This window comes from Bubalus kerabau, chromosome 3 (genome assembly GCF_029407905.1).
Source record: "Bubalus kerabau isolate K-KA32 ecotype Philippines breed swamp buffalo chromosome 3, PCC_UOA_SB_1v2, whole genome shotgun sequence".
Taxonomy (NCBI): Eukaryota; Metazoa; Chordata; class Mammalia; order Artiodactyla; family Bovidae; genus Bubalus; species Bubalus kerabau.
The window spans coordinates 97222637-97250454 of record NC_073626.1 but is presented as its reverse complement, the minus strand read 5'-3'; the positions used below and the strand labels follow the sequence as shown (position 1 = coordinate 97250454).

General features: G+C 41.6%; 1 protein-coding gene across 9 annotated transcripts in view; it reads left to right on the top strand.

The window, feature by feature from the left end:
* FMNL2 (formin like 2) overlaps positions 1-27818 on the top strand; it is a 333194-nt gene that overhangs the window by 264814 nt on the left and 40562 nt on the right. For all 9 annotated transcript variants that reach the window (XR_008711915.1, XM_055572551.1, XM_055572544.1 and 6 more), the window contains exons 7-9: positions 136-244; positions 4282-4358; positions 6063-6156. Coding sequence is in view for 8 of the 9 variants with exons in the window: in XM_055572551.1 (XP_055428526.1) it covers positions 136-244; positions 4282-4358; positions 6063-6156 (280 nt within the window). In the remaining variant the exon portion in view is untranslated. The remainder of the gene's footprint in view (positions 1-135; positions 245-4281; positions 4359-6062; positions 6157-27818) is intronic.

The following is a 27818-nucleotide window of genomic DNA, read 5'->3' as shown; positions in this document are numbered from 1 at the left end:
TTGGTGGTGGTTTGACCTACAATCTTCATTTAGGTGTAGGTACAGATAGAGAACAGTGTCCATTTTTAAAGTGCATCTGCCCATGCTAAGAAAGTAATCCTTAGTTTTTATAGAAGTTTCCCTTTTTATTTGTAGATACAATACTTTGCCAAGCAGAAGAACCCTGAAAAATTCAAGATTAGTGAGTAAGAAAGATGACGTGCATGTCTGTATCATGTGTTTACGTGCCATCATGAATTATCAGGTATGTTTCTGATTATAATCCTTAAAAAAAAATCTGATATCATCAGACTCAATCTTGTTCTCTTTGGTATCTTTGTATTTCTATTTAAAGTAAATATCAGGATTTAATGAAATTTTTTAGAGAAGAAAGGTCTGGTTCCTTCTACTGCTCATAATTCATTGTCCTTTTAGTTAGCATTTCTGATGTATAATGCATTTAAAGGGAAGACATTTTCCTCCTCCAGTGGTAAGCTTGTCTAGATTACTTGGTAAGTGTTTTTGACTATTAGAGACAGAGTAAGCCACTGGTTTGGGGCAATAATGGAACAACTTTAGGAACCTGGGAATGAGTAATCTCACACACTGGGTAGGTCATTGTTCCTCAAAGAGTTATGTGATGTCAGGCAAGGAATTATAATTACTGTGTGTTGGACCCTGTGGTTCCTCATCTTCATGAGAAGCCCTTAGTGGATGCTTGGTAGAAGAGCAGAGTCCTCCTTAGATGACTGATACAGATTGTCTTCACTCTGAGAATCACTGGGAGTTACTAATTACAGTATGTGGGATTAATCCTAATGACAGAATGGGAATTAGAGCCTGGAGTATCTACGATGAGCTTAAGGGTCAAAAGTAAGTCCAGGTTCGATGCACGATACTGGATGCTTGGGGCTGGTGCACTGGGATGACCCAGAGGGATGGTATGGGGAGGGAGGAGGGAGGAGGGTTCAGGATGGGGAACACATGTATACCTGTGGCGGATTCATTTTGATATTTGGCAAAACTAATACAATGATGTAAAATTTTAAAATAAAATAAAATTAAAAAAAAAGTATAGTTATAAAATCAAACCATGGCTGAGAATTTAGACATGGTTCAAATAAGAAAATAGGATTTTATCTCCATTGACACAGATTCTATAGATGGATCCAAATAGAAACCGATGGTAAATACACAGATCAGTATTAGAGTTCAAACACAACATAAACTTGCCAGATTAAATTTAAGAAGGGAAACATGCATTTATTCTCTCAGTCAATTAAATTTTTTGAGCATTGCCCAATAGACCCTATTCTAGGCATAGAGAACACAGCAGCAAAAAAATAGACACCTCAGGGAACTTACTTTCTATTGAGGGGAGACGGTGATAGACAATTGGTGAACTATATATAGCACTCCAGATAATATTAGTGATGAAATAAAAGCTGACACTTACACAGTGCTTCCTACAGTCTAGGACTTTAAAACCTGTTACTTAATTTAAGCCTCAAAAGAGTCCTGTGAGAGTGGTAATATTACTCTCCCGTTTTACTCATGAGGAAACTGTAAACACAGAGAAGTTAAGTATGGCTGGAAGTGGTGAACTCGGCTTTGAACTGAGGAAGACTGGCTCCAGAGCACTAAGTCCTATAGAAAAAATAATCAAGAAATAAGAATAAGTGCCAAAAATGTAAGTTCATTTTTAAATAGGCTAGCCAGAAAAGTGTCACGGAGAAGGTAACATTTATGTAACAACTAGAATAAGGGAACAAGGTAAGGAATATTTAAGAAAGAAAATTATAGTCAGAGAGAAGGGCAAGTGCAAAAGTTGCTGAGGCAGAAATAGGTCTGGTGTGCTCCGGTCAGTTTGGCTGGATCAGAATGAGTAAGTGGAGAGGAGCAGAAGGCGAAATCTGAAGTTACAGAGGGGTCCTGATTATGTAGGGCTTTAAGTCACTGAAAGGACACTGGCTTCACGCTGACTGGAATGCTGCTGAAGCATTCTGAGGAAAAATGTGACTTGATCTGTCACTGGAATTTAGCATGATCCATCTGGCTTCTTTGTTAGGATTGACTCCAAGGGGCAAAGACAAAAGGAGGTAGACCTTTTAGAAGGCTGTTGCATTAGTTTAGGTGAGTGTTGATGGTGGCATGAACCAAGGTAATAGCAGCAGAGGTGATGAGAGGTGGCCAGGCTCTGGTTTTGTTTCGGTGGTAAGGACAGTAGCAGTGAGGATGTGGTGAGGCGTCAAGGACAGCTCGCAGCGGTTTGTCCTGGGCACCTCTGAGATGGAGTTGCCGTCTACTAAGATGTGGAAGGCTGCAAGATGAGCAGATTTGGGAGACCTTATTGGTATTCCAGTTGGAGAGATGTTAACTGTGAGATGTCTATAGACATCTAAATCAGATCAGATCAGATCAGTCACTCAGTCGTGTTTGACTCTTTGCGAACCCATGAATTGCAGCACGCCAGGCCTCCCTGTCCATCACCAACTCCTGGAGTTCACTGAGACTCATGTCCATCGAGTCAGTGATGCCATCCAGCCATCTCATCCTCTGTCGTCCCCTTCTCCTCTTGCCCCCAATCCCTCCCAGCATCAGAGTCTTTTCCAATGACTCAATTCTTTGCATGAGGTGGCCAAAGTACATCTAAATAGAGATCTTAAATAGGTGGTCAGAAATGCCAGTCGGGAGTTCAGGGTCTGGAGGTCTGGGCTGGAGCTACAAGTTTGAGAGTCAGCAGATGGCCTATGAAGACAGGGAAGTGAAAGAGATCAGCAGGGATAGACAGAGAAGCAAAGAATGAGCTGAGTCTCAAATAACTTGGGGGACCCTGTTTAAAGTCAGAGAGATGAGGGAATACTAGCTAGACTGACAGGGAAGCAGCTGAGAAGTAGGAGCCGGGTCCAGGAGAGAGAGTGGTTGGCTGTGCCCAGTGCTGCTGCTGAGTCTTGTAAGATGAAGTTATGGCATGGGCTCTAGCAAAGTGCAGGTCTTGGATCATCTTGATACAGTTTCGTTGGAATGGTGGGGATGCAATGCCTGATGGACATGGTGTTGAGACAGAATAGGAGGAGAGGAATTGGAGACCATGAGTGATTTAGAATTTTGCTGTAAAAGAACAGCAGAAAAATGAGACAGTGGCTGTACATAGGTTGTAGGGTCCAGAGAGATTCTGTTTTTGTTGTTTAAGATAAAAGAATTTGCATCATGTTTTTTATGCTAATGGTAATGAGTCAGAGAGAAAAATAATGATGGGGGAATGGGAGAATTGCTGGAGCATATGATGTTCTTCGGTCTTCCCTGGTGGCTCAGATGGTAAAGAATCCACTTGCAGTGCAGGAGACCTGGGTTTGATCCCTGGGTCGGGGTAATCCCCTGGAGCAGGGCATGGCAACCCACTCCAGTACTCTTGCCTGGAGAATTTCATGGACAGAGGAGCCTGGTGGGCTACAGTCCTTGGGGTCACAAAGAGTCAGACATGACTGATAATGTTCTTGAGTAGTAAGAGGGATTGGAATCAAGAGCTCGAGTGGGGGAAGGGCCTTAGACGGGCACGTGGAGACTTCATCTTTAGGAAGAAGTAAGGAGGGAAGCCACAGATTTGTGTGGGTGTATTGATGCGGTGGTGGGAGCTTTTGGAAGTTTTTTTCCTAATTGCTTATGTTTTCTGGGTGTAATTGGAAATAAGGTCATGAGCTGAGAGTTTGCAGGAAAAGGAATAATTCCTCAGCTTGGCAGAATAGAGAATGATTCTTGATCCTTTTACTGAGCTTTGTTCATTTTATAGAAGGACGAGGTAACATGCCTCAGAGCAAAGCAGGTTTTCCCTAGGCTTTGGGTCCTAAGAGCCATTGCTGATAGAGAAGGGATTAGAGGTGGTGGTTGTCAACCCTGCTGTGTAGTGAAGTCAGCTCAAAGAAATTTACATGCCAGGGCCCTATCCTTGAGATTCAGAATAAATTGACCTGGAGTGAGTCCCAGAGAGCTGGTGTTTTGTTTTGTTGACTTTTCCAGGTGATTTTGCCAAACAGCAGGATTGAGATCACTGGCCTGGAGCCTTTTCATCATTTTGATAGAGACACATATAGTTTATTCATAGAGAATGGGAATATAGTACCTCGATAATAGCATCATTCCTAAAATAGAGAAATATGTGCAGACACTGTGCTAGAGACATAAGTGTACTTATGATGATATAAAATTACATTAGGTAGAAACTTCAGGTTTTTGCTTTTTAATCAACATTGACAGTTCTCTCAAATAACTCCTAATGCTTTGTTTTTTCCATACCCGTTTCAGTATGGTTTCAACATGGTCATGTCTCACCCACATGCTGTCAACGAGATTGCACTAAGCTTGAACAACAAGAATCCAAGGTAAGCTGGATTCATAATATTCAAATCTTAATCAAACTAGGGACAGCAGACAGCTCGTCAAGAATCAAATTAGAGTTTGGAAACTTTCAAGAGTGACTTTTTGAATTTGGATTGCCAGTAGACTCCTCGGCTAAGTAGAATTTTCTTTTCATCAACATTACAGTTTTACATGTGGTGGAGTTGAGAAACTGGTGACAACTCGGGCCCTTCTCTTCAAGCTTTCATTCCTCTTGAGGCCTGGTTCTCAGCATCCTTGCAAATTTAGCAAAACTTGGTGAAGAGCATGAAGCTGCCAGGTTGTCAGGACTGGATCCAGGAGAGTCTTGATTCAGCCCTAGCCACACCACTTGGTGCTGAAAGCCCACTAAAACTACTACCGCTTGTCCACACTTCATTTGCAACCTTTTCACATGTAACTTTTATTACCAAACCAAACAGAAAACACCACAAAACAAAAATAACTGCATGCAGGTTTCTTTTCATGTTCACTTTCCTATAAAGGCAAGTGCCATATACTATTCATTTCACAGATTACCTCCAAAAGCCTGTCTTCATCAGTTTATTTTAGTTAGTATTATGCCTTTTCTGTTCTAATGCATGTCTAGTTTCACACTGTTACTCCCTTTTATCAGATCTCTGACAAGATTGCACATCTGAAAACTGTTAATTCAGCTAAAAAATGTGATTAGAAGTTACAGCCTTTGTGATTGAAAATGCAGTGCAAACTGTAAATCCTATTTAAATGTTGAATATTATTATTTCATACTTCCCCTTATGAACGCCTTTGCAACTTTGTGCTTGCTTCCTTAAGTTTACTAGAATCCCGAATAGTCATGCTTCTTTGTCTCTCTGTCTGACACTGAGGGAAGTCATTATTCATTTTTCTTAAGACAATTGATACTGTGGATTTTCAGAATGGTCTTTGTTTAGAGGTTGGCAATAGCTTTTATTCCAGAAAAAAGATGAAATACTGAAGTAATCATACTCTGAAGCAATGATGCTGTCCTTGACATTGTGTTTGAAAACTTAGATTGTATCTCTAAGGTTCTCCTTCTAAAAATATTTTAGACGAAGTTTTATTTTCTTGAGTCAGAGAAGATATTCCTGTATTAGCACAGCTGTAAGCCAGCTCCTTTCAGATCCTGTATGGGAAGAAGTAGTTTTGGAAGCTTGCATTATCCTGGGAGACTTGTATGGAGCCACTGCAAATTAGCAGATTTGCAGTGTATTAATAGGACATTGATTTCAGTTGATTTTGAACTTTTTCAGCAAATGTTATTATATCTTTGACTCCAGAACCAGAGAAAATATTTATCCAGTGGGTGATTTTACTGAAAATTCTGTGTTTCCTATCTTCTTTAACTCATTAAAAAATACTTTTTCGGCCATATTACACAGAGTCAGTTGATGATAGAACAGAAAGACTTAATCTTCTCAGAATTAATTTTCATTTATAAGCAACTTGTAATCCTGGGAGTGGGAAATATGCCTTGCAAACTTGCTACCCCAGAGAAAACACATGTGTAGAAGATCGTAAAGGTTTTAAAATGTATGTGTTTTTAATATAACTGTGCCTTAATTAGTAAACGTTTAAAAATATACACTGGCACATAGTTATTATCATATTCATCTTGGAAGGAACAGCTGACTCATCGTTCATTCACTTTCACTGATTTGTGAGTTTTTTCCTTCTTGTTTTGACAGAACAAAAGCCCTTGTCTTAGAGCTGTTGGCGGCCGTTTGTCTTGTCAGAGGCGGGCATGAAATCATTTTATCAGCATTTGACAACTTTAAGGAGGTAGGATATTCTCATCTTAAAAAGTATGTTCACACAAGCACCTTATATTTGGACATCTTTGAACAGAATGATATACCTTTTGTATGTGTGTTATTGAAATAGAATTGACATATAACATAATAGTTTCATGTGTACAACATAGTAATAGTAATTTGATATTTGTATATATTGCAAAATGATCACAGCAATAAGTCTAGTTAACGTCCACCACCATGGTTTACTCTTTATTTATTCTAAGACCCAAAGATATAATTGTTAATTTTCTCAAATGTCACTCAGGGAGAAGTAACGAACTTAGTCTAAATATCTTAAATGGATGCATTAAGCTTTCTTGGCTGTCCCATTTCCAAGAAGAGTTAAAAACTCTTTGTAGCACTCCTTTTCCTATGGAGAATATGAAATAGCCAAGTCTGAAAACTGGTTTTGTTAAACGTATGTGGTTTTCATTATGGTTGTTACTTGAGCATCCACCTTGTACATTTTATGAGCTCTTTCATCATAGTTACTTTCCTCAAATCATATGTGTGATCCCTGCTTTGCTAGATGCTATGAGGAACTGATCAAATAAATACAGACACTGATTTTTAGCAGTTTGTAATCTTAATCAAGCAGTCCTGTCACATGAAAACAGTAAACCAATGGACATGCATGTTTGAAATGGAAACTAAACTAAATGACTACAAATGAAGAAACAATTACACACAGATAATGTGACACCGGGGATTCTGAACCAAAATATCAAGACATCACAACTGAACTTATAGCCAGTGTCCTTTGGTGGTGGCATGCAGCATTCTATAGCCAAGAAGGGTGCCTGCCAACTCCCATGTATGTGTCTAACATCTGAGGCTACTTTGAGATGGGACATGACAAAAGTAATGGACACTTGGAGCCCCAGGTTATAAAAATAGGAGCATCAGCCAAGGTGTGCCTTTTATCCTGGTAATCCCATCTGATTTCAGATGCTTCTGCTTTAAGACCCAAGCTGGATGAAAAATCCAGATCTCAGAGGGACTTCCAAACTCTCTCTCGTCTTTCCTGGGACCCTCTAGAGTAGAACACAACTATTTGGAGTATTTATTGAGGACCTACTGTGTGCTGGCGGCTTGTCAGATACAACATGAAATTGTTTGGTTCTTACAGACTAGTGTTAATATCTCCATGTCATAGTAGAATAAAATTTCAAATATATCATTTGCCCATGGCCCCATGGTCAGACAAGCAGAAGAGCTGGGGTTAAGATTTGGTGCTCCTGATTTTGAACTTCTGTTTTGGGTGATGTTTGGACCTGGTTGTGTATCAGTATCCTGAGACAGGACCTAGGAGCCCGTGCTCCCGCTCTGCTGCCTTAATTGGATTCTCTACCGCAGCTGACAGGTATACTAATGACTGACACATAATCCTCTTCATGGGCTGGCGAGCTTCAAAGATGCTTCTGTCAACAGGGAGAACAGTCCTCCTGCCTCTTTATTTACATGGCCTTCCTCCCCCGCTGTCACTGCCTTTAGATTTTTATATTATCCATTTTGCTAATTCCAGTCATGGACAGAACCTAATACTGTCTTTTTCTGTATTCAGCCTTAGTAGTAAAAAAAAATATCTGGGGTCTAAGAAAATGATGAAGAATAGTAGTGAATCTTTAAATTCATATTCTGGCTTCCAAAACATATAGAGTCTCTTTTTTAAAAAAATAAATTTATTCATTTTAATTGGAGGCTAATTACTCTGCAACACTGTAGTGGCTCTGCCATACATTGACATGAATCGGCCACGGGTGTACATGCGTTTCCCATCCTGAACCCCCTGTCCCACCTCCCTCCCCATTCCATCCCTCTGGGTCATCCCAGTGCACCAGCCCCGAGCACCCTGCCCCATAAAACACACAGAGTCTTGAGAGATAAGAATATGTGAGTGCTTGTCTGTGAATGTTTTTATTATGTCATAAACAGGATGTAAAACTTGTATTTATAAATAAGGAGCTATGTGGGTGGATGGGTCTAAAATGAAAGTAAAACAGCATGTGAAACTAATAGAACTTGAAAATCTTTATCATTAGATCATATCACATGCTGAAAAGTCTTTTCCACGCTGGAAGCACTCATAGTTATCAGTGACCCTTGTCAGTGGGCTTCCTTGGGCTTCCCTGAATAGCTCAGTTGGTAAAGAATCTGCCTGCAATGCAGGAGACCCTGGTTCGATTCCTGGGTTGGGAAGATCCCCTGGAGAAGGGATAGACTACCCACCCCAGTATTCTTGGGCTTCCCTTGTGACTCAGCTGGTAAAGAATCTGCCTGCAATGTAGATATAACTGTTCTAATATTAACAAGCAACTGATTATACTGCAGATCAAATTATGCCTTGAAATTATAATTGTATAGAGTCAGTATTTATTGAAACCAGTAAATCATGAGATGAATGTTAAATTTGTTTTTTCTTAGATAAGGTAGAATGCCTTTCTTACACATAATACAAAAGACTTACAGAATTGAGTTTTAACTATCTGGTATCAGAATTGTATATGGTTTAGCCATTTAGGGCATTATGTGTACTCAGTTGAGAAAAACAAAAAGTAATCCTAAATCTTATAGGTGGTTAGTAGTACAGAGAACTAAGTTTTGACTTTGAATTTGTAGAGCTTTAACTCAGATCTCCCTCATTTCTGTAATTTCTTATGAACGATGGTGGGTGTTTAAATTCTGATGTCTCCTTGGGCCAGCAGTTGCTTCTCAGAGAAAACAAACCATGTCACATGGGAGAGGGGACAAGGACAGGGCTGGTTCTGTGTGTGCTCTTGGCCTGCACTGACCTCAAGCTGTGGTGTTCATGTAGACAGGCCAGGAGAAGGATTATCCTAATAACCAGAAACTGCATTCTTAGGGGTAGGTGAGAAGAGCATCTACTTATTTATCTGTTCAATCTCAGGTTTGAATATTTGTGTTAGTTTATGTTGATCTTTGTTTTAAAAAAATATAATGCCAGCCACAGGTCAGTGTCTTCTGAATTTCTTTTCTCTTTTGCTCCCATCTTTATGTGAGGGGATTTTTTTCCCCCATATATGTCACAGTGAACAGTACATTCTTGAATCATTTTAGCAAAATGTCAGTGAAATCTTGGGTTTAGGGAGGTTTGGGAGGCAGTTGTTCCTGATTAGGAAAAGTTGTCCTTATGGTCTCAGATGCCCAGTGCAGGTAGAATCTTGGTCAATGAGAAATGCCTATTGAGCTATAGCAGAGAGAACACACAGCCAGCCACCAGAATCCTCGGGAGGAGGACCATGGCAGGGTCTTTGCCCTCAAGAAGATTGTTTTTTCATGCTTTTATCTCATTTAGTAAGTGGGATTCCATTCACCTCCTTAAAGAAAAATGAAGGGATTAACCCACCAGTTGAAGACTGGTGGGCTTCAACATCAGATATTGATATCTATTTTTGAAGATAAAGTAACGTGCATTAGAGTGCCAAACCCTCTGGGCTTGGATCACTGTTAGAACGTAGCTGAGCGTACTGCTGCAATGTGGCACCAGATGCTGAGAGGATATTTAAGGACTACACATTTTAAGTATGTAGCACAATTTTTTTCCTCTCTGCTTCTTGAGCCAACAAATCCATTCTCTCCTATTTCACTACCACTAATTAATTCAAACATAAATGAAAAGAAAGTATCTTTTAGCTTTTGACAGATTTTAACATGTGATTACATTAATTTCTCATATTTCAGTTAATATTCAAAATCCCAGCAAGTGTGATTTTCTGTGTTTTTGCAGTGAAATCTTATGGCTTGTCTTACAATATCTGAAGTACGTATTTTAGGAAAATAGCACTTCCAGTTTAATGGTATCTGACAGTGAGAAGGGTTTCCCTGGTGGTTCAGTGGTAAAGAATCCATCTGCTAATGCAAGAGATGCAGGAGAAGTGGGTTTGATCCCTGGGTTGGGAAGATCCCCTGGAGGAGGAAATGGCAATTCGCTCCAGTATTCTTGCCTGGGAAATCCCATGGACAGAGGAGCCTGGTGGGCTACAGTCGATGGGATCCCAAAGTCTGACTTGACTAAGCAGGCATGCAAGATGGTGGGAAGGATATTAACCCAAGACCTTGCTTTTAGTGGTTTTGGAGGTTTGGGACTAAGCCTGACATCACTGAGCAAGCACATATATCACCGTAATGTTTATCATAATAAATAAGTTTTAATTACATAATTTTTTTGTAATTACATAACTTTGTAATTACATAAATTACATAAATCTGTAAACATAAGTTTACAGATTGTAAACTTGTGCCAAGTATTTGTGACATGACTGAACCTTTAGTCATCCCTTATGCTCCTTGAATTCTTTTCCCTTAAAAAGTTGTGTTGTTTTTTTTTTTAAGTAAAAGGAGTTAACACATCTGGTTGTGATGTTGAAACATCTCGTGAAAGTTTATGGTCCTGAACTGAGGATCAGGGTGAGAACAAGGAGTCATCTGTTTTTTCTAATTTAGCCACATAGAAGGACAGAGTGCCATCTTCCCTAATTGATGCTTTCTTAGTTACCTAGCAATATATGTTCATTAGCATTTGGTCTACCAGACAGAAGAAAGAATACATTTGACAGTAAAGGTTGCTGTGTTGGTATTTACATTAGTTCAGGGTCTTGTTTACAAGAAGCAAAAACTGAGCCTAGCAGTGTCTAGGCTAAGATTGGACGGATGGGTTGATTGGAAGGATGTCAGGAAATGCACAGAGGTCATAAGGAGCCTGGAGAAACAGACCTGGAAAATAGGCAGGCATTCCTAAAAGGTAGCTGGACTCAGGCTGCGACCTTGAAGCCTGGACACCATGAACACTGTTTGGGGTTCTGCTCATACTTTTTCTTTTCTCTCAAAGGACATGGGCCACAGCTAGCAACCCACTGGGTCATAAAGCTACACTTACTGGTTAAGGACATCAACTGGCCTCCACTTTGGAGTCAGAACACTATATTTAATCCAGATTCCCTTAGGAACCTGGAGGTCGCCTACCTAGACCTTGCTCTCCTCAACTTTTCTTAGTCAGCCTATTTCTTTTTGCTATATTCTTTGATATAGCTGAGAAATTGCCTTTAAGAAAGTGTCCCCAAAAGTTGGTCAAAAAAAGTGTGCCTGTTTGGAATCACAAGGAAAAAGTACTAAGGCCGTGCAGACTCTGCAGCAGAATAGCTCACTATGACACTAATAATAAAAATTATCTGAGGTCTTTGAGCTACTCACTTCCCCAGACTGCTGGAAGGTGCACCTGGAATTCATCAGGATTCCAGATTGATTATAACTGTGTTCTCATCTGCTTCCAAAATGACAGCATCTGGCTTTAACAAATAAACCTGAGGCCTGAGTTTGGTTATTAAAGGCCCAACGCCTTCCCACTTTGGATCTTCCAGCACAGATAAATGGAGCCTTGTGAAATGAGTCACTTGAGGCTACCAATTCTCTTGGACATAGCACTCTTGGCAGGAGCCATTATTTTTTTCACCTATTGCTAGAAGGCTTGCTAAGTAAGCTGATGTGGTTTAGCTACTGGGCATCTGAAAGCACTTGTGCTACACATGATTATGTTGATTTAAGAAAGCCTGTCAAGTTTTATTTACAGTGGACCCAATTGGGCAGGAAGGAGAACAGACATTTTGGTGTGCTTCCAGCATCCTTCTGAATTTAATCCCATCTAATCTAACCTCTCAAATATTTGAAGGGGGTAGGATTATAAACCCAGCACAAGCCATCCGGATAACTCATTCACTGGTAAAATTCTCAGCATAGAGGGCGGGGTACTTAGTTTTTTCAGTCTCTTCTTGAGTTATAAGCAAAGTAGTCATTCAAATCTCAAACTCTGGGAGTGATAGTTCTAGAGCATGTGTGTATTTCACCCTAGCAGGCCAGAATTAGGTCAGTCTAATTTACCCGGACTCTTCTCCAGCCTGTCCGTCTTCCAAGGATCAGGAAGTAAAGTCACCATGATTGTCTTTTGGACTGTGTGTTCACTGTGGCAGTTGTTACTTGTTTGTAATAAATTACTCCGAACTTAGTCTTCTTAGGCTCATGGATTCTATGTGCCAGGAGGTCAGGCTGGGCATGTCACGGTTAATTGTCTTTGGTCCTTTGCATCTAGGGTCTCATCAGGGAAGATCCGATTGATGAGGCGGGGTTTCACTTGGAGGGTTTCTCGCCCTTATGTCTAGTTTCTGGGCTGTGATGACTCAAAGGCTGAGTTTGTGAGTCAACCAGAGTTGCCTGCATGTGGAACTCCCTGTGGCTGGAGCTTCTTGTGGCCTGACAGCTGGCCTCTAACAGGGAGTGTCCAGGAGGGAGCAGCTGCAGAGCAGGCATTCAGAGAGCCAGAAGTCACAATGTGTCTTTTTAACTTTCCTCTGAAGTCATCAGTGTGGCTTTTGCTGTGTTCTGTGGGTTACAAGCAAGTCACTAAGGCCAACCCAGATGCTAAGGGGAAGGCAATGACTTGACTTCTTGATGGTGGAGTGTAAGGGTCATAATGCAGAAGAACATGTGGGTGGAAGAGTCTCCTGGGGTCATCTTTGGAAAATACAGTTCACCTTAATAACTTTTTGATAATTTATCCATTTAGCTGTTCCTCTTCTATTTTTTCTTTTTCACCCAGTGTAATACTTGGTTTCTCCTCAGAACCAAAAACTGTGTAAACTTTTTCATTAGAGAGAAAAAGAATGGTTATTACTTTTTTTGGAGGAGAAAGGAGCCCTTTATATAGGGTTTCTGAGCCCATGGTAATGAACTAGTTGTTTGTCTATCATCTCGGTCTTTATTGTGGAGTAAGGAAGTGAAAGCTGGTATCCTGCTGAGAATCAAGGGATGAGTCCTGTTAACTTGTAGGAAAAAAATTATGAGCATTTGCGTGCCCCTATCTGTCAGAAACAATGATAAACATTGGAAATAAGAAAATAAGTAAAATAAGTATGACCATTAAGAGTTCTACCCTTAAGAGGGAGCATCCCAATCCAATTAAGGAAACCAGTATTTCTGTGGTCATCGCTCTAGGCTGTATGAAGGTGAATGCCAGGTGCTTTGCAAAGAGAACAACTAACGAGGAGGAGGAGAAGGACGGAGGGCAGATACGGGCTCTGAGCTTTCAGGGGATGCTTCCTATAGGAAAGGGTGCCTGAGCTGAGTTTAGGATGAATAAGAATTAACCAGGTATATTAATTTCTTGTCACTGTTGTAACAAATTGCCACAAGCTTTAGTGGCTTAAAACAACACAAATATTTATTATTTTTGCAGTTCTGTTGCTCATATCTATATAAAATATAGTCTATAGGGTGGTGTTCTCCTGGGGAATCTATTTCCTTGTCCTTTCGGTTTCCAGAAGTTGCTTCCATTCCTTGGCTCATGGCCCCTTCTCTTCTGGCCTCCTTCCTTTAATGACCATTGTGATTATATTTGGCTCACCCAGATAATCCAGGATAATCTACCCATGTCCATATCCTTGGCTTAATCATATCTTCAAAGTGCATATTTCCTTACACATAAGGTAAATAATCACAGTAATAGGATTAGGACTTAGATATCTTTGTGGCCTACCACACCAGGTAAAAATGTCATTTGATGTGAAGAACATGGCATCTTCATAAAACTTTAAGGACTTTGTGTGCTGTGTGCTTAGTCACTCAGCCCTGTCCAACTCTTTGTGACCCCATGGACTGTAGCCCACCAGGCTCCTCTGTCCATGTGCATTATCCAGGCAAGAATACTGGAGTGGGTTGCCATGCCCTCCTCCAGGGGATTTTTCCCAACCCAGGGATCAAACCCAGGTCTCCTGCATTGCAGGCTGATTCTTTACCATCTGAGCCCTAGGGAGCCCTCTAGGCCTTTAGTTCACCTTCTATCTCCAGTCCACCTTAAGTCCAGTCTTAGAGAAGGTAGGGTGTGGGAAAAGAACAGGTGGGATAGAAAGTTATGAGCAGATCATGAAAGCAATCCCTCATGACTTACTCCAGAGACTTCCTATTGCCCAGTGGCCTAAGGTCACACAAAGCAGGTGATATATTCCTCACTCTTCTTCAAGCAGTGGATGTTTCAGTTGACTCTCTCAGTAAAGAACTGGCTGTAACATTTAGCTGCAGAAGTCAGGTGGGTGGGCCCAGGGTGAGGTCAGGTTGACAGAGTAGGCTGTGGATGGGGTCTGAATTTTCTTTCAGACACTTTGACATTCATATGTCCAACTCCTTGGGCCTCTTCCTCCATTGACAGTTGTCTGCTCCCCCAGTGGTTGTATTCATTCATTTCTAACATCTTCAGGACTTTCCTGGGATGTGGGCCTGGGAAAGCTTTTTTTTTTTTTTTGAATTAAAAAAAGTACAGGAGATGATGATACCTGGGGCACACAGTGGTAAAGAATCTGCCTACCAATGTAAGAGACTTAGGAGATATGAGTTTGATCCCTGGGTCGGGAAGATTCCCTGGAGGAGGAAATGGCAAACTGCTTCAGTATTCTTGCCTGGAGAATCCCATGGACAGAGGAGCCTGGTGGGCTACAGTCCATGGGGTTGCAGAGAGCTGGACATGACTGAGCCCACATGCACAAGGCAGATTATCATGATTTCTGGTGAGCATTTGTAGAGATGCTTTGCCTCTCAACCCGACTTTAATTAGACCCTTGTCTCTCTCCACAAGACTGAACGCAATTTTGCACAACAGGGATCTTCATCTTCTATTTCACTTGTAGCAACCACTTAAAAAAAAGATAGGCTGTTGCCTCCTTGTTTTTATGCATGTAAAGTGCCGTTTCTTAAACCTGTGCCCTTTGCCAACTGTAAAGCAGTTGGCCTGCATGCCCTGATATTATATTCTAGGAAGGTAATGAAAGATCTTGAGAGAAAGCAGCGAGAGTTGTATATTATTGCTTTAAGGCCCCAGAGAATCTGAAGCAGAGGCTGGCTCAGGGCCCTCCACATGGATGTTTCACTTGGGAGGTGTTTCTTTGACATTGAGATGGTGCTTTGGGTGTGGGTACATAAGGATGGTATGAAACACTCTGCTGTGTGTTGATAATAGAATTGAAGTCACAACCCTCTAACTTTAGCAATATCATCACCAAGTACCATTAGAATGTGGATTTTCAGTTCCTGGTCAGGATTTGGTTGTCATTTTGGCATTTTCTGCAGAGTAACGCTAAAGGATCTTTAACTGTAGGATCTCTTTGGTTTCTTTTTCTATGTGAAAGCTGCTGCTACTAAGTCGCTTCAGTCATGTCCTACTCTGTGAGACCCCATAGATGGCAGCCCACCAGGCTCCCCCGTCCCTGGGATTCTCCAGGCAAGAACAGTGGAGTGGGTTGCCATTTCCTTCTCCAGTGCATGAAAGTGAAAAGTGAAAGTGAAGTCGCTCAGTCGTGTCCAACTCTTCGTGACCCCATGGACTGCAGCCTACCAGGCTCCTCCATCCATGGGGTTTTCCAGGCAAGAGTACTGGAGTGGGGTGCCATCGCCTTCTCTGCTGTGTGAAAGCACTGCCTCCCTATACTCTCTCCCTCGCTCCATCCTGACTTGCATAGTAAGGATATATATTTTTTCAGTCTGTATCTTAGGACTTAAGTATACTTTAGTATTCTACCTTTGGTCTGGCTGTTTTTTAAGCTGTTTTAAATAAGTGGAACTAGAAAGAATTGCTTTTCAATGTCAAACAATTTTGAATTATAGGTTTTTTTAGTTGTTGTTAAATCTAGGCTAAACAGTGGCTACACCAAGACATAGGACCACATGAACCATCTTACTAAATAAGCTTGTAGATCCAAATAGAGCTGTTAAAATAATTATAAAAGTGTTTGTAAAAAAAAGATTTGTTAACTAGGAAAAGACAAATCATATTTATGTATCTGTGTGTATATATGTTGTATGTATGTACATGTATTATGAGTAACAGTAGAAAGATTATTTAGCATAGTAATTAGTGATGTATGTGTGCTTAGTCATGTCCAACTCTTTGTGACCCTGTGGACTGTAGCCTGCCAGGCTCCTCTGACCATGGGGATTCTCCAGGCAAGAATACTGGACTGGGTTGCCATGTCCTCCTCCAGGGGATCTTCCTGACCCAGGGATCAAACTCGTGCTTCTTTTGCCTTTTGCATTGGCAGGCAGATTCTTTACCACTGCACTGCCACCTGGGAAGCCCATTTATGCATAGTAGTAAGCCCTAAAGAGAAGCCAGTGAAAGAGTTTGGAGTAGCAGTGTTGCTTTCAATTTGCCTGTATGTTTATTTCTACTGCTTGTAATGTTTGAGAGGTAACATTTTGACTCATGTAGCTAAATGTCCCTGTTGTGCAGAGTGGGATTTTCCCTTTCCATTTGGCTTCCTCGTCAGAAAACGAAGATCATGGCATCCGGTCCCATCACTTCATGGGAAATAGATGGGGAAACAGTGGAAACAGTGTCAGACTTTATTTTTTTGGGCTCCAAATCACTGCAGATGGTAACTGCAGCCATGAAATTAAAAGATACTTACTCCTTGGAAGGAAAGTTATGACCAACCTAGATAGCATATTCAAAAGCAGAAGCATTACTTTGCCAACAAAGGTCCATCTAGTCAAGGCTATGGTTTTTCCTGTGGTCATGTATGGATGTGAGAGTTGGACTGTGAAGAAGGCTGGGTGCCGAAGAATTGATGCTTTTGAACTGTGGTGATGGAGAAGACTCTTGAGAGTTCCTTGGACTGCAAGGAGATCTAACCAGTCCATTCTAAAAAAGATCAGCCCTGGGTGTTCTTTGGAAGGAATGATGCTAAAGCTGAAACTCCAGTACTTTGGCCACCTCATGCAAAGAGTTGACTCATTGGAAAAGACTGTGATGCTGGGAGGGATTGGGGGCAGGAGGAAAAGGGGACAACAGAGGATGAGATGGCTGGATGGCATCACTGACTCGATGGACATGAGTCTCATGAGTGAACTCCGGGAGTTGGTGATGGACAGGGAGGCCTGGCGTGCTGCAATTCATGGGGTCGCAAAGAGTCGGACACGACTGAGTGACTGAACTGAACTGAACTGAACTGTCCTTTCTAAAGATGCTCAGTTGTCTTTTGTGTAACATCTCTCCAAAAATAAAGGCATGGATCATTGCCACTTTTTTTTCCAGGACTGGTAAGGCAGAATTCTTTGGAAGTTCTAGGGAATTGTTGAGCAAAATTCTTATCAGAGAAAAAACACTGTTGTAAGATCAGGAGAGTGTGACAGAAAATAAAAGCATGATTTTTGTACCACAAAATTTCCATTGCTTTGAAAAAGACAGGACTGACTTTAATAGATACTTAGTTAAGGACCAAATGTGGGCTAAAATTAGCTATAACTCAAAACTTTTTGAGTTGTGTTTATATTTAAATTTTTATTCCCTTTTATAATTTAAGCTAAAGTTTTAGTTCTTTTTGCCAATGAATATGCTGATTGACCTTGACTCCCTTTCTGAGTGAAGTTCAAATTTCATTTGAAATTTAAATAATTCTAAAACATGAGCTTGTTTTTTTATCTGGGCTCCAAAGTCAGTACAGAAGGGTTTTGTTTTGGTTTGTTTTAAATTAACAAACAATCATCTTCAGAAAGAAAACATGAGTTGTGTTCATGAAAGTGTTGCATTTTATTCCATGTTTTAAATCTTACCTAGTATATTAGTTTGGAGAAGGCAATGGCACCCCACTCCAGTATCTTGCCTGGAAAATCCCATGGGCGGAGGAGCCTGGTAGGCTGCAGTCCATGGGGTCACTAGAGTTGGACACAACTGAGCGACTTCACTTTCACTTTTCACTTTCATGCATTGGAGAAGGAAATGGCAACCCACTCCACTGTTCTTGCCTGGAGAATCCCAGGGACTCGGGAGCCTGGTTGGCTGCTGTCTATGGGGTTGCACAGAGTTGGACACGACTGAAGCGACTTAGCAGCAGCAGCAGCAGTATATTAGTTAAGTGTTTTATAAAGGCATATGCATGTACAGAAATAGTAAAGCTACATTTATTTGCTGAGTGCTGACAGGCTAGCATATATTACTCTAATTATAATCTCTACCCAGTGAATTAGGAATAAGCAAAGAGGGGTTCAGAGTAAATAGGCCAACTGACATACTTTAGTAACTGGCAAGCTTGGCATTTTTATACAGATCCATTGAACTTGTAGTGTTACATAACATATTGTCAAGGCTCATAGTGTTATATAACATATTGTCACATATCAAACACCTTATACACAAATTGATACATACCTTCAATCTTCTACCAAAAGGCAAACTTAATCAAACAGTATTGATTGGGTAGATTATTGGAATGTTTGAAGTTTTTCGTAAAACCCAAGATAGAGATTCCCTGGTGGTCCTGTGGCTAAGAATCTGCCTTGCATTGCAGGGGATGCAGTTTCGACCCCTGGTCAGGCAACTAAGATGCCACAACTAAGACTCTATGCAGACAAATAAATACATAAATATTAAAAAAAAAAAAAAAAACCAGGATAATCTGAGCTGTTTGTATGGAGCCCAAAGAGAGGCGTGAAGTCTTGTGCGCAATTACAAAGGAAGAGACTTGATTTAGTCAGTGGAGGCAACTCTGGGAGCAGAGAGAGAGATGAGCAGCATAAAGTCTGTCCTGGAGGTAATATGTGTCAGAATAAATGTGCTAGTTGACAAGAAAAAAATATCTGACTGGGGCCCATGTTACAGAGTATAAAGCATGACAGGAGGCAATCACAATTAAGGTTCTGATGAATACTGGAGGTTCAGAAAATCTTCACTATGATGAAAAAAGAAATCTCAACTGGAAGACAGATGTAAGTAGGAGGGAAAAAGAAAATGGAAAGGGAAGCAACAGTACTTTATAGTTTTAAAGTGCTTTTATATCAACTCTATTTGATTTTGTGGAAACCTAAGAAGGCATTTTATGTAATCCTGATATATCTTAAAAATTATCAATCTCTGCATAAAAAACAGAGGGCAGAGACGCTAGAGTTTGGAAGACAGGCAGGTCAGACATTAAATGACTGGGCCCTGAACCAAATTTGTAGTCATGACAGTGGGTATGAAGCCATAAAATCGAGGAAAAGTTGACAAGAGACAGCGTGATCCTCTGAATTGGGGATGGACATAAGTTGGAAAATAAGAATCTATTCTAACAGCATAAATTTAATTAAGAAGGAAGCACAGCCACAGCGAACAAATAAGAGCTGGGATTTTTTTTTTTTTTTAGGTGAAGAAAATTGTCTTTTTAAGTTAATTTTTTTAGTGATGGTAAAATGTCCAAGATCAGATTCTTAGTTCTGCACTGAAGATAATGAATGAGAGAACACGCTTTAACAGAGGTGACTGGGAATTGTGTGTGTGTGTTTTCCAAGTAGAGAATAGGATTATACTAAAGAAGTTGAACTCCGCAAAGGCACCAAGCTAGAATGAGCTACAGGGATTCTCAGAAGAAGCCAACACTTGACACAAGGGTAGGCAAGAAGGAAGAGGATCCCTGGTGAGTCTGGTATATTGTGTGCAAGTCTTGCTTTAGGTGACAAGTTAGTCACATTGTCTCTATATCCCTTCCAGTTCTACCGTTTTATGATTCTATATACAATTCTAGAATCATAAAATTCTAGAATTTTATATAGAATATATATTCTATATAAAAATATAAAGTGCTTCTTTGACTACAGATATTAAAAGAAGACACCTAGATAATGATAGCTACAAGAATTTATGAACACAAGCAACAAGTAACGTGTCCTAGGCTAGTTGATAAGATAGTGACAGTCTTAGGATAGAAATATTTATAAGTTATGGTGATTTTAGCCTACATTGTGGTTTTAGTCTCTAGTTCCCTTTATGACTGCCTGGAAATGGCTGCATCAGTCTCTAAACCCAGAAAGTGAAAGTGTTAGTCGCTTAGTCATGTCTGACTCTTTGTGACTCCATGGACTATTGCCCGCCATGCTCCTCTGTCCAGGGGATTTTTCCAGGCAAGAATACTGTAGTGGGTTGCCATTCCCTTCTCCAGGGAATCTTTCCAACCCAGGGGTTGAACCTGTGTCTCCTGTATTGCAGGCAGATTCTTTACCATCTGAACCACCAGGGAAGCCCCTGTAAACCCAGATCTCACTTAAAAATCTAAAGGAGCTTACTGCTTCTCTAAGCAGCAGGTGAGCTGAGTTTGTGGACATGCTGTGGGTGCCTGCCCCTAGGAACATCCCGTCTGTGAAAGCTGAAAGCATCCTGGCTTGGGCAGTGTTTGAAAGCCTGGGCTTCGGAGTCACGGTTTAGGCTCTGTAGCTCTGGCTCATGTAGATCCATAGCCACTTTTTACTCCTTTCACCACAATGATGCATGTGGCTCCTGCCCAGCTCTTTATACTATGTATCGATCTGCCAGGATTATATAGTCACACTGGGTTTTCATTCAGACATTGGACTGAAACATGCTCAGAAGAGGAAGGTGGCTCAGTGGTTCCTGATGGTGATCCAGCAACCACTGCCACTCTCCTTTCCTCATAAAGTTGAGCTCTCAGACAGAGTCTCCCCATCAGCTGTGCGTCACTGCAAAGTGGAAGTGGCCAATCACAGTAACATGAGCTGTAGCTCTGTTTTGTTTCAGCAGTTTGGTTTTGGCCATGGAAAAATGAGGGTTCCTTCCATACTAGTACATGTACCAGCAATCCATGTGGTAGCCCAGATTAGCTGGTATGCTGCTAAGGACCACACTGAATTTTCCATGTGGAAGTGGCTTCCAGGAATAGGTGTAAAACTAGGGAAGAGTATATTCTGTGTAGTAGGTAGCAAGGACATGTTTAGTGCTTTGGTAGAAAGTAATCTTTTGGTTCCTTGCCTGTTTGTTCTTGATGGTTTGATATTACAGCATGTCAGGCATTCCAGGACAAATTTGTCTAATTAGGCAGACTGACTGAGTCTGATTCTCCCTGAACTTGGGGAACATATGTCCTCATAGACTATGCAGGAGAAAACTGTTTCTGTATTTCTCTCATATTCTTGCTTGGAATCTAACATTGACTTGCTTTGAGAAGAAAAACCTAGTCTTCTAATGAGCCTCCATATGACACCCCAGAGACATCCAGAGAACAGTAAGGGATTGCTTCAGTGTAACCTGCTAAATGCCAGGGATTGTACCTTGCCTCGTTAACCATAAAAACTGAAGGGAAGTCTTTTCTTTTTCTACCTCGTAAACTAATGGAGGGCTCTTTTCTGCATAGAAGACCCTATCCTGTCTCTGAATGGTTTCACTTATCTTCATGGAGAGATGGCATATAGGTTGTTCTTTATATGGTGTGGTTGATTCCCATATGTTAATATGCAGCAAAAGTGCTTTCTGTAGGGTTCTTATTTCCTCATATAGAATATTAAAAAAGTGTCTATTCAGGGGTTGAGACTTAATAAAATTAGTACTTTTTATTGCATTATCAGCTTCCCTGGTGGCTCAGATGGCTGAGCCATCTAAGTCGCTTCCCTGGTGGCTCCTGCCTGCAATGCAGGAGACGAGGGTTCGATCCCTGGATCTGGAAGATCCCCTGGAGAAGGAAATGGCGTCCCACTCCAGTATTCTTGTCTGGGAAATCCAATGGACAGAGGAGCCTGGCAGACTATATAGTCCATAGGGTCACAGAGAGTCAGACACGACTGAACGACTTCACTTTAAAACTTTATTGCATTATCAAGGATATTCTTAAGTGAAACTGTATTAAAAACAAAACAAAACTGAGAGTGCATGGCTGTGGTGAATACAATGATTGCTCATATAATTTGTTGCCACTGCCTTGATTTGTATAAGTCACCAGTAGTTTCATTCATCTCTCATTGCTTTTGTACCACCGGTGCAAATGTTAATTCTGTGAAAAGGTAAGTAGCATCTTAGTATTATTATACAAATAGTTTTGATCTCACAAACCCTGGAATAGGGCCTCAGGAGCCCTCAGTGTTCAAAGACCCCACTTTAAGAACTGCTGCCCACATCTGTAATCTCCTGTCATCTTTGACTTGGTGGATGTGGTGACCAGAGGCTAAAGCAGGGTCTTCCTGATGAAGACCCAGAATTGGGGCAGAGCACAGAAGAAAGTAGAAGAGACCGTGAAATGAGAGTGAGGTAGGTAGGAGCAGCGGATAAACTTCCGGCATTTGCCTATTTGTGGACTGAGGTCTTTGATCTAGCAAGCAAAGAGTCGTCGTCTTCGAGGCCTCTGAGTTCTTAGCACATCTTTGTTTGATTTAATTTGATTTGTTGTGACTCATGCAAGAGGATAGCATGGGTTGGCGTCTGCCTCCTAAGCAGGTCCCAAGGTCTGTGGTGGGCATGTCGCAGGATTGACACAGCTCCTGCCACGTGCTGTTGCTGTGGTTCAGTGAACATGTGGTGACCTCTGGACGTGTGTCATTGTGCCCCTCTCGTTCCCCCCGCCCACCTCACTTGACCAAACTGTGTATATGTTCAAAGAGCAAAGTTGAGAGGGAAAATGAGTGGGATAAAGCATAGAGTTAGACTTTTCTCTACTATTGAGGGACCTAACTGGCAAGTTGTCTCACAAATGACTAGAGGCCTTTGCCGTTTGCCATTTTTAAAAAACCCATCATTTTAAACAACTGGAAGGTATTTTGGTTTTCCTGTGGGAATAGAAGCCTTGAAAGAATCCGTATCATTACTGATGACCAAGAGATGTGAGTCTTGCAAGTGAAACCAGAGAATTTCAAGTCCGACATTAGAAATATTCCTGAAAGATGTCATTGATGAGGAATTGTATGGTGGAGCCTCACTCTCTAGAATTTAATGAAGGCCATCTTTTTTTTAAGAGGAACGATAAAAATGCATTTCTCATTTAAGGTGTGGTGTGTCAACAAGTCGTCCTCTGGGGATTTTACTAGCCCTTTGCTTCTATGTTAGGATTCTTTGTTCAGTACTGCAACATATGTGCATGGGAAGTGGAACAGTCATCTGGATGCTTTGTCTGCCTGGTGCCAAACATCTGGGTATTTGGAAACATCTGGAAAAGTGACTGAAGTTTTCACGAGGGTGTTCAGCATTATATGGATGAAACCTCTGGTTCATAATCAGACATCTGCCAGCCCAAGGTTGATTATAAATGTTTCATTAATTTATGAGGAAGGAAGTTTGGGTCAATTGTAGAATACACTGTTGTTTGGCTTTCATTCGTTTTTCCTGCAGTGGGGTGATATTGGGTTGTTTCATTTCAGAACGTTTCAGTCTGATGAACATTTCCGCTTTTAAATCCCAAGGAGAGGGGAGAGCCAGCAGCAGGTCAGAGTGGTCGGCTGCTGTCACGGCAGCCGTTAGGTGTCTGTGTTTGAAATGTCTGGTCACCTCAGGGAAGAGATACTAGACGCTCACAACCACAGAACACCCCAGAAAAGTGGTTTTGTTGGGTCACCATGGTGTCAGTAATCATGCTCTCAACAGAGAGTAAGAGATGCTTTCTCCTAGGTCTAACCAGGCATTAACTGTTTACTTCATGTGACCCCGAGAAGAAAACGAAACTTTGTTCCTGGGCAGGCCCTCTCTGAGAGGGGTAGTCTAACTGTCATAGTAGCCTGTGCTTTTAAAACAGTGCCTTTCTGTGGGGAGCCCTGCAGATCACAGGGGCCTATTGTGAGAAGAGAAAAAGAAAGCATTGAGGCAGGCACCAGGCAACAGAGCAAGGTGGAAACACTTAAGCGAGAGGCCTTTAATTTTTATCCAAGTAACCTAGAAGCATGTTTTATACCCACCTCCTAAGTCAGGCCGCAGTCTGGCTGTAGACTTGGCGTGGTTCCCTGGGAGCTCTTGCTGGGGGAAACCAAAGATAGTCTCTGACCTTGAGGGGGACGCAGAGATGGCTGAAGGCTGGCAGTCTGTTGTTCATTGCAACATCTGGCTAGTGAGATAATATTCTTCATTCCAAAGCTTTTGTAAAACTATCTTTTCTCCACGATTAGCTTTTAGGGAAATCACCCCCTAAACTCTGCCCACCCTTAGAGATGCTTTAAGCCTCTGCCTCTTTTGCATCCAGGGCCTCTGGTTTATCTAAATGATCTGGGACATGCTTCAGAAATGTCCTGCACAGATGTTGGAGGACAGGGTTAAGTTGTTTTTTGGCAGGGGCTATGCTTTTGCTTCAAAGGTGAAATGGATCTGGCTTGTCTCGGGTGTGGCCATTTGTGTCTGGTCAGGGCAGGATTTATCCACTTCATAAGCAGAGTGAGCCAGATGCCATGAGATGGTGCTTTGGCCTTCAAGCTTGGTACTTGGGGGCCTGCAGAGCTGAGAGCGTCTCTCTAAAGTTGGTTTGTGTAGAGTTTCCAGGCCAGTCAGCTTGGGAATATCATGTTCTATGGCCATGGCTAGATTAGTTTTAGAGCTTCAAGATACCGAGTGGGAGAATTTTTTTTCCAACTTTTATTAGCAATGAAAACTTTCAATGAAACATTTTCCCCCTGGAATAAATCTTACCAGGCAACACAGTATAATACAGAATTAATAAACGAGGATGGAAGTCCCGGGAACTTCACTTGTGCTCTCTTCCTGTCCCTGACGGGCCCATCCCTGGGTGCGTTCCCCTCGCGCTGCCGGTTGTCTGTGTGCTCGATGGTGTCCAGCTCTTTTGAGAGCCCATGGAGGTAGCCCACCAGGCTCCTCTGTTCATGGGATTTTCCAGGCAGGCATACTAGAGTCCGCCATTTCCTCCTCCAGGGGATCTTCCTGACCCAGGGATTGAACCTGTGTCTCCTGCATTGGCAGGTGGATTCTTTACCACTGAGCCATCCGGGAAGCCCAAAGTGGGAGATGCATCCCTGGGTGGGCATCACTGTAACCTTTCATGCTTCCTAAAAAAAGGATTTGACAACCAACAATATAATCTAACGCTCTTAAAACAATGGATGTGATAAACCAAATTCCAGGGAGGATCATGGAATTGTCCAGGCTCATGGTAGCTTAGAAATGGTACTGACTTATAACCTAGGTTTTATGGTCTGACTCTTTGCGACCCCATGGACTGTAGCCTACCAGGCTCCTCTGTCCATGGAATTTTCTAGGCAAGAGTACTGAAGTGGGTTGCCATGTCTTTCTCCAGCGGATGTCCCGACCAGACTCCAGGGATCAAACCCGGGTCTCCCGCATTGCAGGCAGATGATTTACCATCTGAGCCACCAGGAAAGCCCTGTTTAATACTCCACAGACCTATTTCTCGTGTCCTATCACCCTCACCAGTGCTAGAGCTGAAAGGTGCAAAGAGGGCTGCTGTGTTAGGCAGGACCCCACAGGGATGGGTAGGTGGTGCCTGTGTTCACAGTCAAGGCTGGGGTTGATCCCAGCCTGAGTGCTTTCTCCTTACACAGTGTTAATCAGGGTCAGTGAATTTATTCACATGGGACTGATTTATAAATAACTTATACATGAAGATGCCTCTTAAGTATACAGCAGAGTATGTGCTTTTCCAGAGTGTATACTGTTTTTCTGCCTTGTTGACTTCTTATCTGGCAGCCCTGGCTGTAGAAGTCTAATTCCTGATGGAATAGGCTTCTTTCCATCTCTGCTTTCTATGCCTGTGTCTCTTAAATTCACTTCCTACCCTCCCTACTCTGGTGGCTGTGTGTTATCGGTGGAAGGTGTCAAAGTTAGTGGGGAAATGAGAAATACCAGTGAATAGAAAAGTCAAGAAATGACAAGTTTCAGTTGTAATAGTACAACTGTTTTACTTGGAAGTTTTCAGATTGTCTGGTCTTTGTTGGCAGATGGAAGTTATATGCAGCAGTTTATAATGTGCAATAATATATACATGCAAACATGCGCCTGGCTGTCCTGTACATTTTGATGAAGCCCTTGAGAGCATCCTCATGAAGGCTGTTGTAGATTTGGAAAATAACTGGGGATCAGTGTTTCGTTCCTTTCATCCTCACCAGTTTTCTAAGTGAGGCCAGTTTCAAAGGAGAGAAGAGGCATGTTTAGCCACGATGATCTTATTTGAACCAAGTTTGCGGGGGTGGTCCAGATGTGAGCTGTAGGAGCTACGACAACTTTCCTTTGATGTGGAACACGACTTTTACCAACCTTCCCCAAACATGTCTTCCCATTTCCTGTGGGATTGTAGTATACTCTGATTTAATGATTGCTAAAGTAACATAGAAACAAATGTGAATCTGGTTTGCACGCTTCCTTTTATTTCCAGCAGGAACGAAGGGGTCCTCTAGAATCCTTTCTGTTCCTGTGGAACATGTCAGAAAGTACCACCCTGAATTCATTAGCTGAGATTGACAGCAGAGCAGTGTAGCTAAACCTTTACAGAGAGTGACTTGGTGGGGCTGATAAGAGGAGCCCTTCTAGTTCTTACAGTGGGTGAGGAGAGTGGTCAATCTTTCATGGTTTCTCCAAGCTGGCATCTATGTTGACAATGTGTCGTTTGGTGCAGTTGGATCCTTTGCACCCAGTTCCAAGGAGCTGTAAGTTGGAAGACATTTAAGTCTATTATTTTTAAAGATTAAAGGTATTTAATACTTTTGTTTCATAACACATGTTCTCAGCATGGATTTGTCTGTTGACAGAATGAGGAATTTCTAAAGAAAGGCATATAATCAAGGCTTCTCTTAATATCTATTTCAGTCCAGTCTACCAGTCTAGTACAATGACTTTTCAGATCTTTATTCAGCTGAAAGTTAATATAATATTTCTTGTTCTGAAGTTGATCCCATATCTTTTTATTAACAATCTGAGTAGCTTTGCTGCCCACATGTGCTTTCCTCAGCTGTGTAAAATCCACTTTCTAAATGCCCTGGACACAATCTGATTATTTGGGAGTTGGCCTATTATTCATTGTATCCATGCAGGGACAGTGGGCCAATCCCTGCTTCATTCCTGTGATACCCAGTTATAGTAATTGTGTTTCTTTTATGTGTAGTTAAATTGGAAGTTGAATGAGTTGTGGAGTTAATGATGTAGCTGTCCAGTTTACAATTGGGAGTAAAAAAGAGTGAAAGTGAAGTCGCTCAGTCGTGTCCGACTCTTTGCGACCCCAAGGACTGTAGCCTACCAGGCTCCTCTGTCCATGGGATTTTCCAGGTAATAGTACTGGAGTGGATTGCCATTTCCTTCTCTAGGGGATCTTCCTGACCCAGGGATCAAACCCGGGTCTCCCACATTGTAGACAGATGCTTAACCGTCTGAGCCACCAAAAAAGGATGAGGCTTTAATCACCTGGTCTAATACTGGATAAGCCAGTGGTTCCCAATTGCTGGTCCAACAGTTATGAGTCCTTTTTAAAGACACAGATTCCTAGTTCAGTCCATGGAGATTCTCATTCAGTGTGTCCTGGTGTAGACCCTAGGAATCATCCATTTTCAGAAATTCCATGGGAGATTGTGGTGCATGGATAATTGAGTGCATGCCCGATGTAATGATTGTGCTTCTTAATGATAACATTTTCCACCTCTGTTGGTGGCCTCAGATGATTCTGAAATGCTTTTTCTATCATCTTAAATGGAATATATTTATCTGAACATTCTGGGCTGTGTGAGAGCAGGAACATCAGGCTGGCAGTTGGAAACCTGGTTCTTGCCTCGGTGTGGATGTTTTATCAAGCTGGAGATATTTGGTCTGTTTAGGTGTCAGTCTCATTCACAAATTGAGGGCAGCAGGTTCCCCAAGGTACTTTCCAGATTTCTGACATTCTTTGATTTGGAAGATTT